The 14,268-nt window shown below is 38.0% G+C and overlaps 1 protein-coding gene across 2 annotated transcripts in view; it reads right to left on the reverse strand.

Moving 5' to 3' along the window:
• Positions 1 to 538: 538 nt before the first annotated feature.
• LOC108427783 (fibulin-2-like) overlaps positions 539 to 14,268 on the reverse strand; it is a 58,849-nt gene continuing 45,119 nt past the window's right edge. For both annotated transcript variants that reach the window (XM_017698258.2, XM_017698256.2), the window contains 8 exons: positions 10,569 to 10,706; positions 7,870 to 8,013; positions 7,010 to 7,138; positions 5,090 to 5,215; positions 4,074 to 4,190; positions 3,129 to 3,257; positions 2,888 to 3,011; positions 539 to 1,490 (listed from right to left, as the gene is read on the reverse strand). In XM_017698258.2, coding sequence (XP_017553747.1) covers positions 1,133 to 1,490; positions 2,888 to 3,011; positions 3,129 to 3,257; positions 4,074 to 4,190; positions 5,090 to 5,215; positions 7,010 to 7,138; positions 7,870 to 8,013; positions 10,569 to 10,706 — 1,265 coding nt within the window. In that variant the 3' untranslated portion in view covers positions 539 to 1,132. The remainder of the gene's footprint in view (positions 1,491 to 2,887; positions 3,012 to 3,128; positions 3,258 to 4,073; positions 4,191 to 5,089; positions 5,216 to 7,009; positions 7,139 to 7,869; positions 8,014 to 10,568; positions 10,707 to 14,268) is intronic.

The raw sequence follows: 14,268 nt of genomic DNA on the forward strand, positions 1-14,268 counted from the left end.
GTGTCTCAAGCTTCTTTAGCTTCTGGAGCTATGAGGCTAATGTAGTTAATTATAAAGGCCAATACTCTATGCAGAAAGACTCGTCCAAAATCCATATTTCAGTCATCACCAGGGTTATTATTGTGTATGAAAACATGAAAACTAGTAGTGAAAAATGTATTCATTGACTGTACTTCAAATAAAAAGGGCCGTTTGTGTAAAAAAAAACAACTAAACTTAAACTTGCTTCATTTTAGAAAATAAAAATATTCCAAAAAATTAACAATTAAAAATAAAACCATTACTGCACCTTTAAAACGGACTAAAACTAAAGTGAAAATAACAAAGCTAATCAAAAAGGGGAAACTCAATCTGGCTTGTCATCGGTATGATATCCCAGGTGGTTGCTATGGTGTTGCTAGGCCATTGATATAATATCCCAGGTGGCTGCTAAGGTGTTGTTAGTCCATTGCTATGATATCCAAATGGGTTGCTAAGGTGTTTCTAGGCAGTTGCTATGGAATCCAAAGTAGTTACTAAGGTGTTGCCGGGCTATTGCTGTGATATCCCAGGTAGTTGCTATAGTGCTGCTGGGTTGTTGCTATGGTATTCAGGGGGTTATTAAGATGTTGCTAGGCCATTGCTATTTTATCCCAGGTCGCTGCTAAGGTCTTGCTACATTGTTGTTATGTAATCCCACGCAGTTGTTAAGGTATTTCTAGGCCTTTGCTGTGGCATCCCAGCTGGTTGCTACAGTGTAGTAAAAAATTAATAACTATAATAACCCTGATCATCACACACCTCAAACTGTACAGACAAAGATTTGTTGCATAGCTAAAAACAATAATGAAGTGTATGATTTAGATTGTGCAACACTAGTCATTACCAAATATGTCTTGGCTGACTTTCTGCATTTGGAGCAAAGGGAAAACTGCGTACATTCAACTTTTTACTTCTTAAATCAGGAAAAACTGTAAACTCTGCAGTGCTGTGGCCTTCTAAGATTGGAGTGACACCACCGATCTACATCAGATCAGTCAGCAGTGCCTTGAGGCTTAGCAGGCTTAATAATAAATACAATTTAATTTATGATTAAGTGACGCAGTTTTAAGGTGTGATTGTAAAGAGCTGACTGTAAGTTCAGGTGGGGATGCTACAGGATGTTAGGTGTGATAAAGACATAGATCCTGGCCAGGAAAGTGGTGAAAGTGCCCTGCCTCCACAGCTTCATCTCCACGTCAACAAGGAAGTCCCGATACTGCTGCACCTGCCTGTGCAAGTAGATGGCGCCGGTGTATGCATTCAGTTTTCTGGTGCTGAAGTAGCCCTCCTCGTTGCCCCTGATGATGCTGATGATGATGTTGTCTCCGGAGTAGGCGGGGGAGGGGCCTATGCGAAAGATTTGAGCAGGGATGATGATGTTGGTCTGGAAGCTGAGCTGGTAGTAGGTGATCCTCACCGGAGTGTTCTGGCACTCTACGAAGTTGGCGCAACTGATGCGCTCACAGCGTCTGGAAGGGGAATGAAAGTGCATGATCAATTGATGCCTACGGCACTGGCTCAAGCCCATGGCTAAGAGACTTCATGAGATTTTGGCTACTGTTTTAATACCACTGCAACTGGATTTGCCTGCATGTGCTTGCTTCTTTGTTTTTAAAATTGCAGCACAAGAAGGTCCTAACTTTGTAGTAAAAGCAGAAAAAGCACAGCTGAACTACAGGACCAACAAAAACTCCTGGTTTTGTAATGTGCTTTTTACAGAAGCTACATCTAAAAGAGCAAAAACGTTTCATTTTGGTTCATTAATGGTTACGGGTAGTTTTAACATCCACATTGTGTCACTGCCAGAACAAAACCTCATAAGGTGGACCAGGTCATTTTTTCAGGAGAGGGAAAAACATTTAACCTACAATGGACATTAATGTAAAACATTTTCCTTATTTGATGAAAACTGGTCCATTCATCATGAAATGTTCACATCTTGTAAAGGGCAGTAGGCCTTTAAAAATTATGTGAAATAAATAAATATATATTTTTTTGTTTTACATTTACTTCCATTATAAGTTAACACTGTTTTTTCTGTCTCCTGAAATTTGGGCATACAAGGTCTTGTTCCAACATAATATAATACATATGAATACTTGTATCATAATATTCTCACGTTTACTCAGTTTCCAGTAAAAAAATAGCCATTTAGTAACTGTTATTTTTTTTTTCAGTGTCTAATGAAAAAATGGCAACATCTATTTAACAGGTTAACATAAGCCTCAAAAACTAAATATAAGATCAAATCTATCAGTACTGAAATTGTCCACCCTTTATTTTTGTGCACCATACTGACACTTTCACTCATCCATCCATCTGAAAGCCAAGTTACAGTGACAGCTCACCTGAGTTGTCTTGCACGTTTCTTTTTTCAAATGAATCGAAAATGACTAAAGATATTTCTGAGACAACTGGACATAAAACAATCCAAGGAAGAAATGTGAAAAAAAACAGAAGTTTAACAACTGGAGTTTAATTAAAGTATACAGAGAAAATGGGACTAAACTGGTAAACCACCAAAACTGTCCCGAGTCTAAATTTGTTATTGGGACTGAGAAGCAGAAAATGCAACCAACTTCAAAGACTGAACTTGGGAAGTGTGTAAAAACATCCCTGCAGATTTCCCTAAACATCTAAAACCAAGTGAAAGCTGTAATAAAGGTAAAGAGTAGATGCACTTAAACATCTGTGATATCTTCAGTGGAATGATCTGCTACATGTTTTCTGCTTTTTTCTGACACTGAATAATGAAAAACTTGAACTTATTGGTCATTTGACTGGAAATTAAACAAATAAAGGTGGTGTATAATAATAAATTGTGTTTTGTTATGGAAGTTGATGAGGTGTGAAAGATGTGTCCTACGTGTCAGAAAGTCGGCGGTAGTTTGGTGGACAGCTGAAAGACAGACAGCGGAATCCTCCCTGGATGTTGTAGCAGGTTTCCTCAATGGTGCAGTTGTGAGCTCCGAGCGCACACTCGTCTATATCTGAAACACCACAAACAGGCACATTTAACTTTATTAACATGTATTACCAGTGACGTCCACTTGTGTCCCTCAGTGTTGTGTTTTCTGAACTACTGACAGAGAGGCATCATCACTCACCTTTGCAGGAGCGTCCATTAGGGGACATGCTGTAGCCGTGTTCAGGGCAGGAACACTGGTAGCTGCCTGGAACATTCACACATTTGAAGGCACACAGGTGGCCAACACTCTGAGAGCACTCGTCAATATCTGTATAGAAGACAACATAAGCACAGCAAATTATTCCTAGACAGCACAAATTCCATCTACCCCATTCAACACTGGTCACTTTCTAACCACAACAGCTGTTATCCAGATATTATTTCGGTGGTGGACCATTCTCAGTGTAGTAGTGACACTGATAGGATAGTGTCTGTTGGTATGATATTAGCTGTATAACTGGAAACATCTATCTTGTACTTCCACTCACTGGCCACTTTATTAGAAACACCTAACTTGTACTTCAACTCTGTGGCCTCTTTGCTGGAAACACCTCCTTTTTATATCCACTTACTGGCCACTTTATTAGAAACAACTACCTTGTACTTCCACTTACTGGCCAAATTTTTAGAAACACTTCCCTTGTGCTTCCATTCACTGGCCACCACAGTAGAAACACCTCTTTTCTACTTCCAATCACTGGCCACTTTATTAGAAACAGCTTCATTATACTTCCACTCACTGAAACACCTCCTATATAATCCCACCCTCTGCCCACTTTATTAGAAACATTACCTTATAGCTTCACTATATAGATGTACCATTACATACCCTAGTTCATCTGTTGCTACAAAACGTATCAGCACCTCTCTATCCCATTATTGATCCACTATCCAAAAATATCTAGCCAAGAGTGTTTCTGTGGTCAGTAACTGACCAGTGATTAAGGAATGGCTAACACAAATTTTGCATTAACAGATAAGCCACAGTCTCTGACAGCACGCCACTATATAAATGAAAATCTCCAATTATAAACAATTAATGAAGTCTAGGCTCTCAGTCTAATCATAGAGAGTCTGTGTTTACCTTCACAGGTGAGGCCATCCTCTCGCAGATAGTAGCCCTGTTTGCAATAGCACTGGAAGGAGCCATAGACGTTGGCGCACTCCTGACTGCAAGGGTTATTCAGGCATTCATTCACATCTGCATGAAACCATACATTCATTAGGTGTTAGTAACCACAGCATTAAAATGTTAGCAATAAAGCAATAGTTCAATAATTAAATGTACCCTATTTCGCCCTTTCTCAAATGTAGGCAATCAGTGAAGACATGTTAGGTGTCTGAGGTTTGGCTCTTTAGATTTGCACCGGAGCTACAAGGCTAATGTAGCCAACATGTAATGGAAACACCCCAACTAGTACAGTGCAACGCTACATGTCTAAATCATTACAAACTATCACCAAACTGTGCCAGTTTGCATATGTGGTTTCTTACAGCGTATGACATAATGCTACTATAAAAATGGATCAATATATGTCATATAGCTAAAAATAGCAGCTGCCTGAATTTTGTGTGTGCTTTTGTCCATTTTTATAGATAATAGTGTGTTTATTTGAAACTATTGGTCAGATCGACATACTGTGCAGTTTATTTAAAAGGGAATTCCACCAAAATGGTTCTACCAAAATCCCCACCGGTGCAAATAAATCGGTAAATCAATAAATTACTTCACAATTAACAATTTCTGATCAAGCCGTTTCCATCTCAAGCACAGGCCGATGCAGCAATGATTAAAAACTGGTTGACCAATCAACTACACTTGGAGTGGAAATGTGTAAATTTCATATTTCAGTAGACCATAATTTATTCACCTGCATCCACCACTGTGAAAAAATATTAATATAATATATTATATAAAATAATCTAAAAATATAAATCCATATTGTCCATTCTCTTTTCATTTGTGCTGCTGATGCATTGATAATGTAGAAGCCAAACAGAAGTAAACATGATGACCTCAGAGCGATACGTCAGAAAAGGCAGCAGGAGTGACACTGCTAATTCACCTGATACAAACATTGTCTCCTTATCGGCATGTACCTTCACAGTTCTTGCCATCGCTGGATAAGCTGAAGCCAGAGGTGCAGGAACAGTGATACGAGCCCGGAGTGTTTTCACACGTCTGGGCACATAGCCGGCCGGGGTAGCGCCAGCATTCATTCACATCTATGGAAAGAGGTGTGGAAAACACGTTAGCCGCACTAGTCTAAACAGTAGACTGAGGCCACAACAGTGTGAATCAGCACCAAACCCTCTGCAGCCCATTGGAACCGAATAGGGGGAGATAAGGCTGAATAAAGGCCTGTATTTCTGCTTCTGATAAGAATGTAAACAGATAGCCCCAGGCAGGGGATTTTATATGTGCTTCACATGTGTCTCAGAAGACAAAGTAACTGACATTAGCTCTGCACAGGAAGGTAATTGCCTGGAGCCAGAAACTTTGTCAAATTGCTGAGAGCTGCCAGGGTGTGTTTTATCATTTCAATAACCTTATTCAGCAGCTGCGTATGGTCGAATCTGATTAAAGAAATGAGCACACACAAATTTCACCAGCATTATTGCTATCCAATTTCATCTTTACTGTATCTGCATGCTAGGCAGACATTTCAGCATAGTATTTAACAGCTTGAACATTCCTAATTTGTGGTTAAAAAAATCAGTTATCATCATTAACATTAACAATAGCGGCTATAGCCATGTAAATAGAAAATAATATTGATACTATTAATTGTTCATATAGAAATCCTTAAGATGGATGTACTTCTTCTTCACATGCACTCTAATCCCTGCTAGAAAAACCAGCACAGATCAGCACAGCTGGTCACCAGCAAAACCAGCTTACTGAAAAAAACCTAGCATCTAATGTTCTATCACTCAAGCAGGCAGTGTTTTCCAAATTAATCACAATACATAACTAGAACATCTGAAAAAAGCTACATTTTGTCCATTTTACCTTTTATTCTTTTCAATCACAGTCATTTCAACACTATACAGAGCTATTTAAGATCCCTCCAGTAGGGGGCACAGTGCACCTCCTGCTCTTCTCCAGACTCCACAACAATTGGCTGTTCAATACAAGTTCTTTTATAAGCTCACTAATGAAAAATATACCTGAATTTGAAATATATATATATATATATGTTGGGAAATTGGAGGATGTCCATTGCAGATAATCAGCTGAAGCCAAATCACTGCTTATTCGATGCATTACGAAGCAATAAATGTGACAAAACCCTAACCTGTCAAGCAGCTGAAATCTTGTATCAGGCAAGAATGGGTAAATATTTCATGCTCAAAATTCTAGCAGTTGGTCTCCTCAGTTCCCAAGTGCTTACAAAATGTTGTTAAAAGAAGTCAATGCAACACAGTGGTAAACATCCCCCTGTTCCAACTTTTTTGAGATGTGTTTCTGGCATCAAATTCAAAATGTGCATATATTTTTCAAAACGGCAACAAAATTTCTCACTTTTGACATATAATTTATTGTCTTTGTTCTATGAAGGATTCAATAGAGAGTTTAAATGATTTGCACATCATTACATTTTTCAGCATCCCAACTTTTTTGGAAACAGGATTGTAACACAACAAATGTATATACTAATTTAGGTATTATTTGTTGAAGTATTATTGTATGTCTAGCATGCAAAATGAATGCACAATGAGCTATAAACAAATTAAAAATTTTTGGCCCTAATCTGGTCTCTGTCTATATTTGGTCTTGACTACAACACTACTTATGATGATGTATTACAGTCAAATAATGCTATAATGTAACATCAAGACAAACTGTATTGTAACACTTAAATTTGTCGATCTTTTTCCATTTGGTGTTAGTGAAGTACATGTTTAAACTACACTAAATAAGACTGCCCAAATGAGTGATATTATCATTCATCAACTTCATAATTAGGGCTGTGAGCTCATATGTTTAGACATTAAACTGTTATTAGTATCCCTTACCTACACACATTCTCCTGAACATGTCATACTGGTATCCAGCTTTACAGTCGCATCGGTATGTTCCCGGCAGGTTGTTGCACAGTTGTCCTTCTCCACAGCGGTGGACACCTGTCTGACACTCATCAATATCTGAAGGACAGTCAAGGAATTAGGTGAGACACCAGACAGTCTAAGAAGTTCTATCATGACAGCATGTCTATGACATTCATAATTCATCTTCTGATTTGATTAAGGCCTTAATAATTCATCATTTCCACAAGAGTCACTTTGAATATCCTAACAGAGGCTAAAAGTGAAGTTCCTCCAAATTATGCTAACATGGCTAATAACAAATGACAGCAACTTCATTTTTACTGGGTATTCACACTTTCATTGTTAGTAGAATGTTTCTTTTGAGTGAGCTAACTCAGTGGTTCCCACTAAACTCTGGGAACCCCAGGCACAACATTTTTATAGCCAGCAGTTAGCATGGGACTGTAGGACTGGGATTGTGTTCACTGACTGTATTTGTTGTTTATTGACTCAATAACCTTGATAATTCATCATGTCCACTTGCACCTTCCTAATAGAGGCTATAAAGGCAATTCCACCAAAATAAGCAAACATGGCTAACCAAGACGGAAAGAAAAATGCTGACAACATGTCAAATCTGACGTCAAAGCACAGACTTTAGCTTATCTTCTCATTGAACATACTTAATTCAACACATCTGCTAACTACCAAGACGTTCAGGGGTTTCACTCTGATGGAAAGCGTTAATATCTGCAGCACTGCGGCCCGGAAGGAACCCAGTTTGACATAACTAATCTTTGGCTATATAAGAAAGGGCAGCTCAGAGATTGGTGAGAGGATTTTTTTACCTATACATCTGGTGCCATCAGGGCTAGCGTGGTAGCCTCTGCCACACAAGATGATCTTGCGCTGGCAGGTATATGATCCGATCGTGTTAACACAGTTGAACCCCGAGCTGCATGGCTGGCTCACCGTCCGGCACTCGTCAATATCTACACATAAGCACACCATCGCTAATCAGCTTAGCTTCTCTGTGTACAAATGGAAAGTGTTATCATTTATCACTGAAGATTAACACACACCTTCATTATCTTAGTGATTAACTCATTTTACAGTTTATGAAAAATGAAGGCATGTTTAGTGTCTGAAGTTTGCTCCTTTGATTTTGCACTGGAGCTACAAGGCTGACATATTTTGTATGTGTCTTATTAACTGTATAAATAACAATAATTGAGAATGAATAAACACTGATTGCACACATTCTTAAAATTTTTGCTGTTAAATAAATGAAATATTCGATGCATTAAACACTTATAATATATGCACTGTAGAGCTTAAACTGACACAATCTCTCAAGCTGTCACGATTGGCTCCTCCCACTCCTCCATGTGCTTTTCTGTTTACTTTTTATCGTCCATGTGCTTCTTTGTTTGGTTTCCTCCCGGTTTGGCCCCTTGTTTCTTGTCTCCGCCCTTGATTGTGTTCATCTGTTTTCCACCTGTGTCTTGTGAACCCTCGTTAGCCCTCTTGTATTTAAGCCCTGTGTTTTCCTTGGTAGTGCTGGTCTTTGTTTGATTGATGCTTGAATTGTTGTTTGATTGTTCTGTTGGAAGTGTTTGGTTTCGTGGTTTTATTTCATCATGTCTGTCCCCCATTCGATCTGTGTTGGCTATATGAACCTGGACTGTTTTGACCATGACCCTGGATTTGCCCATAATAAAAGTCGCTTATCTCAGCACGTGCGTCCGCCTCCTCGCTCCCCAACGTTACACAAGCAACATAATATTGCGTCAAAATATATTTTTTATCAGCGCATGCAAAAAGCTATGTGACAGAGAACTAAACATTATGTTTTATTAGATATTATGTGTACTTTTACGAACCATTAATACATGAACCAAACCTACACATGTTGGTTGGTCATTCAGATAAACTACATCCACTTTTTAGTTAAAATATAAAACGACTTCTTGTTACGCTGTGCAAGGGAAGCAGTTAATTCTTAACAGTTTTAACTCTGAATCTTTTAATTATGCCTCAAAAATGTATTGTCATTGGTGTCAGTGATGGTCATTGGGGTCACTAGCAAAACCTGTTACATCAATGAGTAACAATTGATTTTCAACAGTATTTCAAACCTCATCTCATCAATTACACATTGTCAATTGACATCATCAACTGACGTCTGTTAAACATTTACTTAAATGTTTCTCGTGTGTGGAATAACACCAATGACACATCTAACGACCTCACTTGAAGAATCGCAGTTGAGGATTCTTAATTTTTTTTCTAAGCAATGTATTTAATTAATGTTTTACTCATCTTCAAAGCAAGACATGCAAACTGATTGATACATTTTTTTTAATGTTTATATTTGGAAGTGAAACAAGTAGCCTTGGGGATTTTTGTTTTTTCAGGCAGCACTTTTAATAATGACAAAAATGCCTTTACAATATATAAGTATAATGTATTATGAATTAATATTAATGTGTCATTTATATGTGGATATTTAATGATGGAATGTAACATTAATGTTGCTGCTAAAGTCTGGGGACATGTTTGACACCACATTCAGAGAAAGACCCAGTCTTTAGTGAACAACTTGTGTTTTGAGATTTAGGCATTTTACATTATGCCTGCTGGTGAGATATAATCTTTATTACTTGTTAGATTCATTAGCCTTGTAGCTCCAGCACTAAACTGCAGATGCAAACTTCAGATGTTAGACAAGTCTTGGCTAAATGAGTATATATGAGGTAAATGAGAAAAATGTGATGTTTTACAGTACGAGTGCTGAGGTTTTAGGTTTATTTCATTTAATTTGTTGAGCTGATCTGGGCAGTACTGCCTCGGCATGTCCCTGTTCCTGTCCCTGCGGGCTAATTCCATCCCATCAGCATGAACAGGGGAGTGTTCTTTCTTTTAGCCCCACGGTGGCCCGGCCTGCTCTTTGAACAGCCTGCCTATTGTTTAACTCATTATCTTCCCTCAGATTCACTGCATAGAGACAGCAAGAAAGTCTTGAGTGTGCTGTGGGTCTGAAAGGATGTGTAGCTATCAGTAAAACCTTTACTGAGAAAAGAAAAAGGACAAAAAACAAATAATATTTGCAAATCAAGCAAAGAAGCTGTTGGTGTTTTTTAGAACAATGGACTGACCACCCAGTGATGTCCAGACATCAACATCAAACGTTTTGGGGATTAATTGAATGGTGAGAAGCAGAAAATGCTTAGCTAACTTGTAAGACTGAACTTTGGAGGTGTGTCTACAGATTTGTATAAGAAACTGAAAGTGAGTCAACTGAAAAAAAAAGGGACACACTAAATACTGAAAAATGTTACATTATAATATATTTTTACTTTTCTGTTGTATGTTTTCTACTTCACCCCCTAAAGCTAAACAAATTAATAGCTTGTACCTAGTACTACTGTATATATGCAATACTTTCTAACATTCCTTATTGGGAATTCTAACTGAGATTAAAAAGGATTTCCTGAAGTCACAGACATTCGCTTTAGTCTACACTACTGTACTTTAAAACTCTTACCAACACACTGGCCACGTGTGTCGTGAGTAAAGCCTCCAGGACATCTCAGTCTGGCCCTGCAGCTGAATGAGCCCACCGTGTTAATGCATTCAAAACCCGCTCCGCAGTTATGATTCCCCAGGGTGCACTCATTAATATCTGAAAAGAAACCACAAAGATCGCAGCAGTTACTAATGCAGAATTAAAGAGAAAGCAGCAGGTTTTCCAGGCAGGCATTAAAGCATGAACCCATGATGTGGATGATATTAATCCCTTAAAAGGCCAGGGACCACCAGCAGGCCAAAAGTCTTCTATAACTTAGGAATTGCTCATCCAGTTTGCACTGAAGTCCCTGGACATACTGAATAGCAAGCATTAGTATGTAGTAACCCTGGGATTTTAAGGGGTTAATCCAATATATCAGTGCTTATTCATCAGTGTGGCATACAGTCAAATCTGATTGTAAAATGAGTAAAAAAAATGTAAATTTCACTGTCAGTTTTTTATTCAACACTCCTATGGCATACCTACAAGATCAAACTCATGTCAGGTCAGACTTTGAGTAAATCAGAGATAAAAAGTTTAACAACCTATATATAAACACAACCTATATATAAACATATTAGCTGTGTGGTTAAAAACAAAACTATTACCAATATCAACACCAATAATAAGAATAAAAATTGCTGAAACAACAATATTGACCAATGTGCATACAAAATATGTGCATGCACAAATTATTATTAATAATCAAATTCTGCAACTATTCCATGTTTCAATTAAAGACATATTACACTGTGCTTTTGGTTTAGATCTGACTCTGCCCAATACAGAATAACAAAGAATACAAAACACTGTTAGTGCAGGAGCATCTGCAGTAGTACAGCGTTTACATCATTCTACTGTCTTAAAAGAGATGCTTTGTTTATTTCACCTTTTATTTTTTCCTGTCAGTTTAACACTGTAAAGTTTGGTCAGTAGGGGGAGCAGTGGACTCACTGCTGAAAGGTTTGCTCTCTACCAAAACATCAAGCAGTTGGACTGTATTTCATGTAAATGATATGTAAATGAGGTACTGGTAGGCTGGAACAGTCTGTGGTGGTGGGAGGTCAAGCATGATGTTTATATATATATATATATATATATATATATATATATATATATATATATATATATATATATATAAATATATATATATTGCACTGTCACATCATCAAAAATCACCTTAGATCTTAGATGCAGGGCAAAAAATATTCCATTTTAATGGTCGATTTAGAGAATATGAAATGAAAAGACTTTACAGGAAAGGGAAAAAAATACTTTTAATGTATGTCTATACATAAATACATACACACACACACACACACACACACACACACACACACACACACACACACATATATATATATATATATATATATATATATATATATATAGCCAAACATATTCACTCAACCATACAAATCTTTGAATTCAGGTGTTCCAATAACTTCCTTGACCACAGGTGTATAAAGCCAAGCACCTAGGCATGCAGACTGCTTCTACAAACATTTGTGAAAGAATGGGACTTCATGTGGCCTTCAGATTAGCTCAAGAACAGCGTAGAGAGCTTCAAGGATTGGGTTTCCATGGCCGAGCAGCTGCATCCATGGATGCAGTGGCGCCGCCACTGGATTCTAGAGCAATGGAGACGTGTTCTTTGGAGTTATGAATCACGCTTCTCTGTCTGGGAATCCAATGGATGACTCTGGGTTTGGCGGTTGCCAAGAGAACGGTACATGTCTGACTGCGTTGTGCCTAGTGTAAAGTTTGGTGGAGGGGGTTTATGGTGTGGGGTTGTTTTTCAGGAATTAGGCTCAGCCCCTTAGTTTCAGTGAAAGGAACTCAATGCTTCAGCAGACCGAGAGATATTAAACCCTATGGATTAAGAATGGGATGTCACTCAAGTTCAGATGTGTGTGAAGGCAGAGAAGCGAATACTTTTGGCAATATAGTGTATAATAATATAGGGTTTAATATGATCTCTTCCTTTCACTGGAACTAAGGGGCTGAGCCCAATTCCTGAAAAACTACACACACACACACACACACACACACACACACACACACACACAGACACTTATACATACATACTGTGTGTATATATATATATATATATATATATATATACACATGAATGAGGCTGAGCGATGCAGCTTTGTCTTATATATAAAGCTACTATTTACTATATACAATTATACAATTATACAATATACACAATGAAATTTGGCATATTAATATAATAAGGTAATAAGGAATAAACCAGACATTCAAGATATATGTATATAAAAGACCCATAAGTTAATGCCGATATGCAACTGTGTAAATATGAGAAATAGAGTAGGCTATGTGATAAAACAGCAGTATACTAACAGCAGTGAAGTATACTCTAAAAAGTGCACTGGATTTTTCTGACTCAGAATGTATTACACAGTGGTGTCTTCCAGTTTACTCACTTTTGACAATAAATGTATTAATATAATATATTTCATTTATGTGGACGCATTTGATTGAAGTCATGCTTGTTCTGTATCATGACCTATATGACTCAGTGTAGCCACTTGGTGGCACTGTGGCTCAAGAATAAAACATTAAAGACTGTCCACATTAAACCTGTCACGCTCTCTTCCTTTCCTAACTACATCAGTCCTCTCTGTGCATTCTATTCTAGACTTCAGATATATGTTCAGAAAGTCTTAATCCCTGAGATGTTTATGCTGTACAACAAAAACAGGCTTATACTGAGCTCATACTGAACACCCACTGCAGATTTACAGTACAGCAGCTTATCTCAGAGAGTGAGAGAGAGAGAAAATAGGATAAGAAAGACAGCAAGAGAGAATGAGAGTGTTATATGTAGTAAAAGAGAGAGAGGGAGGGAGAGAGAGAGAGTGACAAAGAAAGAGAAGAAGAAAAATATATGATAAACAGAAAGAAAATGAAAAGAAAGAGATAGCAAGAGGAAAAAAGGAAGGGAGAGAGGAAATGACAAAGAAAAAATATATAGAATAAGAGAAAAGGAAAAAGAGAAAAAAATTAAAATAGAGAGTGAGTAAGAGAGAGACAGAGAGAGAGAGAGAGAGAGAGAGAGAGACAGAGAGAGAGAGAGAGAGAGAGAGAGAGAGAGAGAGAGAGAGAGAGAGAGAGAGAGAGAGAGAGAGAGAGAGAGAGATACTGGGACAAGGAGAAAGGGACAAAATGAGACAGAGATTGAGAGAGAAGGAGGGAAACTGAGAAAAGGAGAGAGAGGGCAAGGAGAGAGAGAAAGAGGGACAGTTAGACAGAATGAAACTAGCGGAAAGAAAGAGAGAACCTAGAGTGAGGGACCAAAAAGAGAGCGAGAAACAAATAAACAGAGAGACAGTGCGATTGAGAGAGGCAGTATAACAGAAAGGTAAAGAGAGAGTAGAAAGAGAGACAGAGAAACATAAAGAAAGAGAAGCAGACAAAGAAAAAGTTAAGAAACAGATAGAATGTAAGAGAAAGAGAGAGAGCAAAGTGGAAAGAAAGGGAAAGAGGGGGAGACAAAATCCAAATGATAGAGAGTGAGCAAGTGAGAGAGAAGGAGAGAGATGATGAAAGAGAGACACTGGGTTAGAGAGAAAGGGAGAGAAAGAGACAGAGAGAAAGGCAGAGAAGGAGAGAAACTGAGAGAAGGAGAAAAGGAGAGATAGAGGGACAG

This window comes from Pygocentrus nattereri, chromosome 9 (assembly GCF_015220715.1).
Source record: "Pygocentrus nattereri isolate fPygNat1 chromosome 9, fPygNat1.pri, whole genome shotgun sequence".
NCBI classification, from domain to species: domain Eukaryota; kingdom Metazoa; phylum Chordata; class Actinopteri; order Characiformes; family Serrasalmidae; genus Pygocentrus; species Pygocentrus nattereri.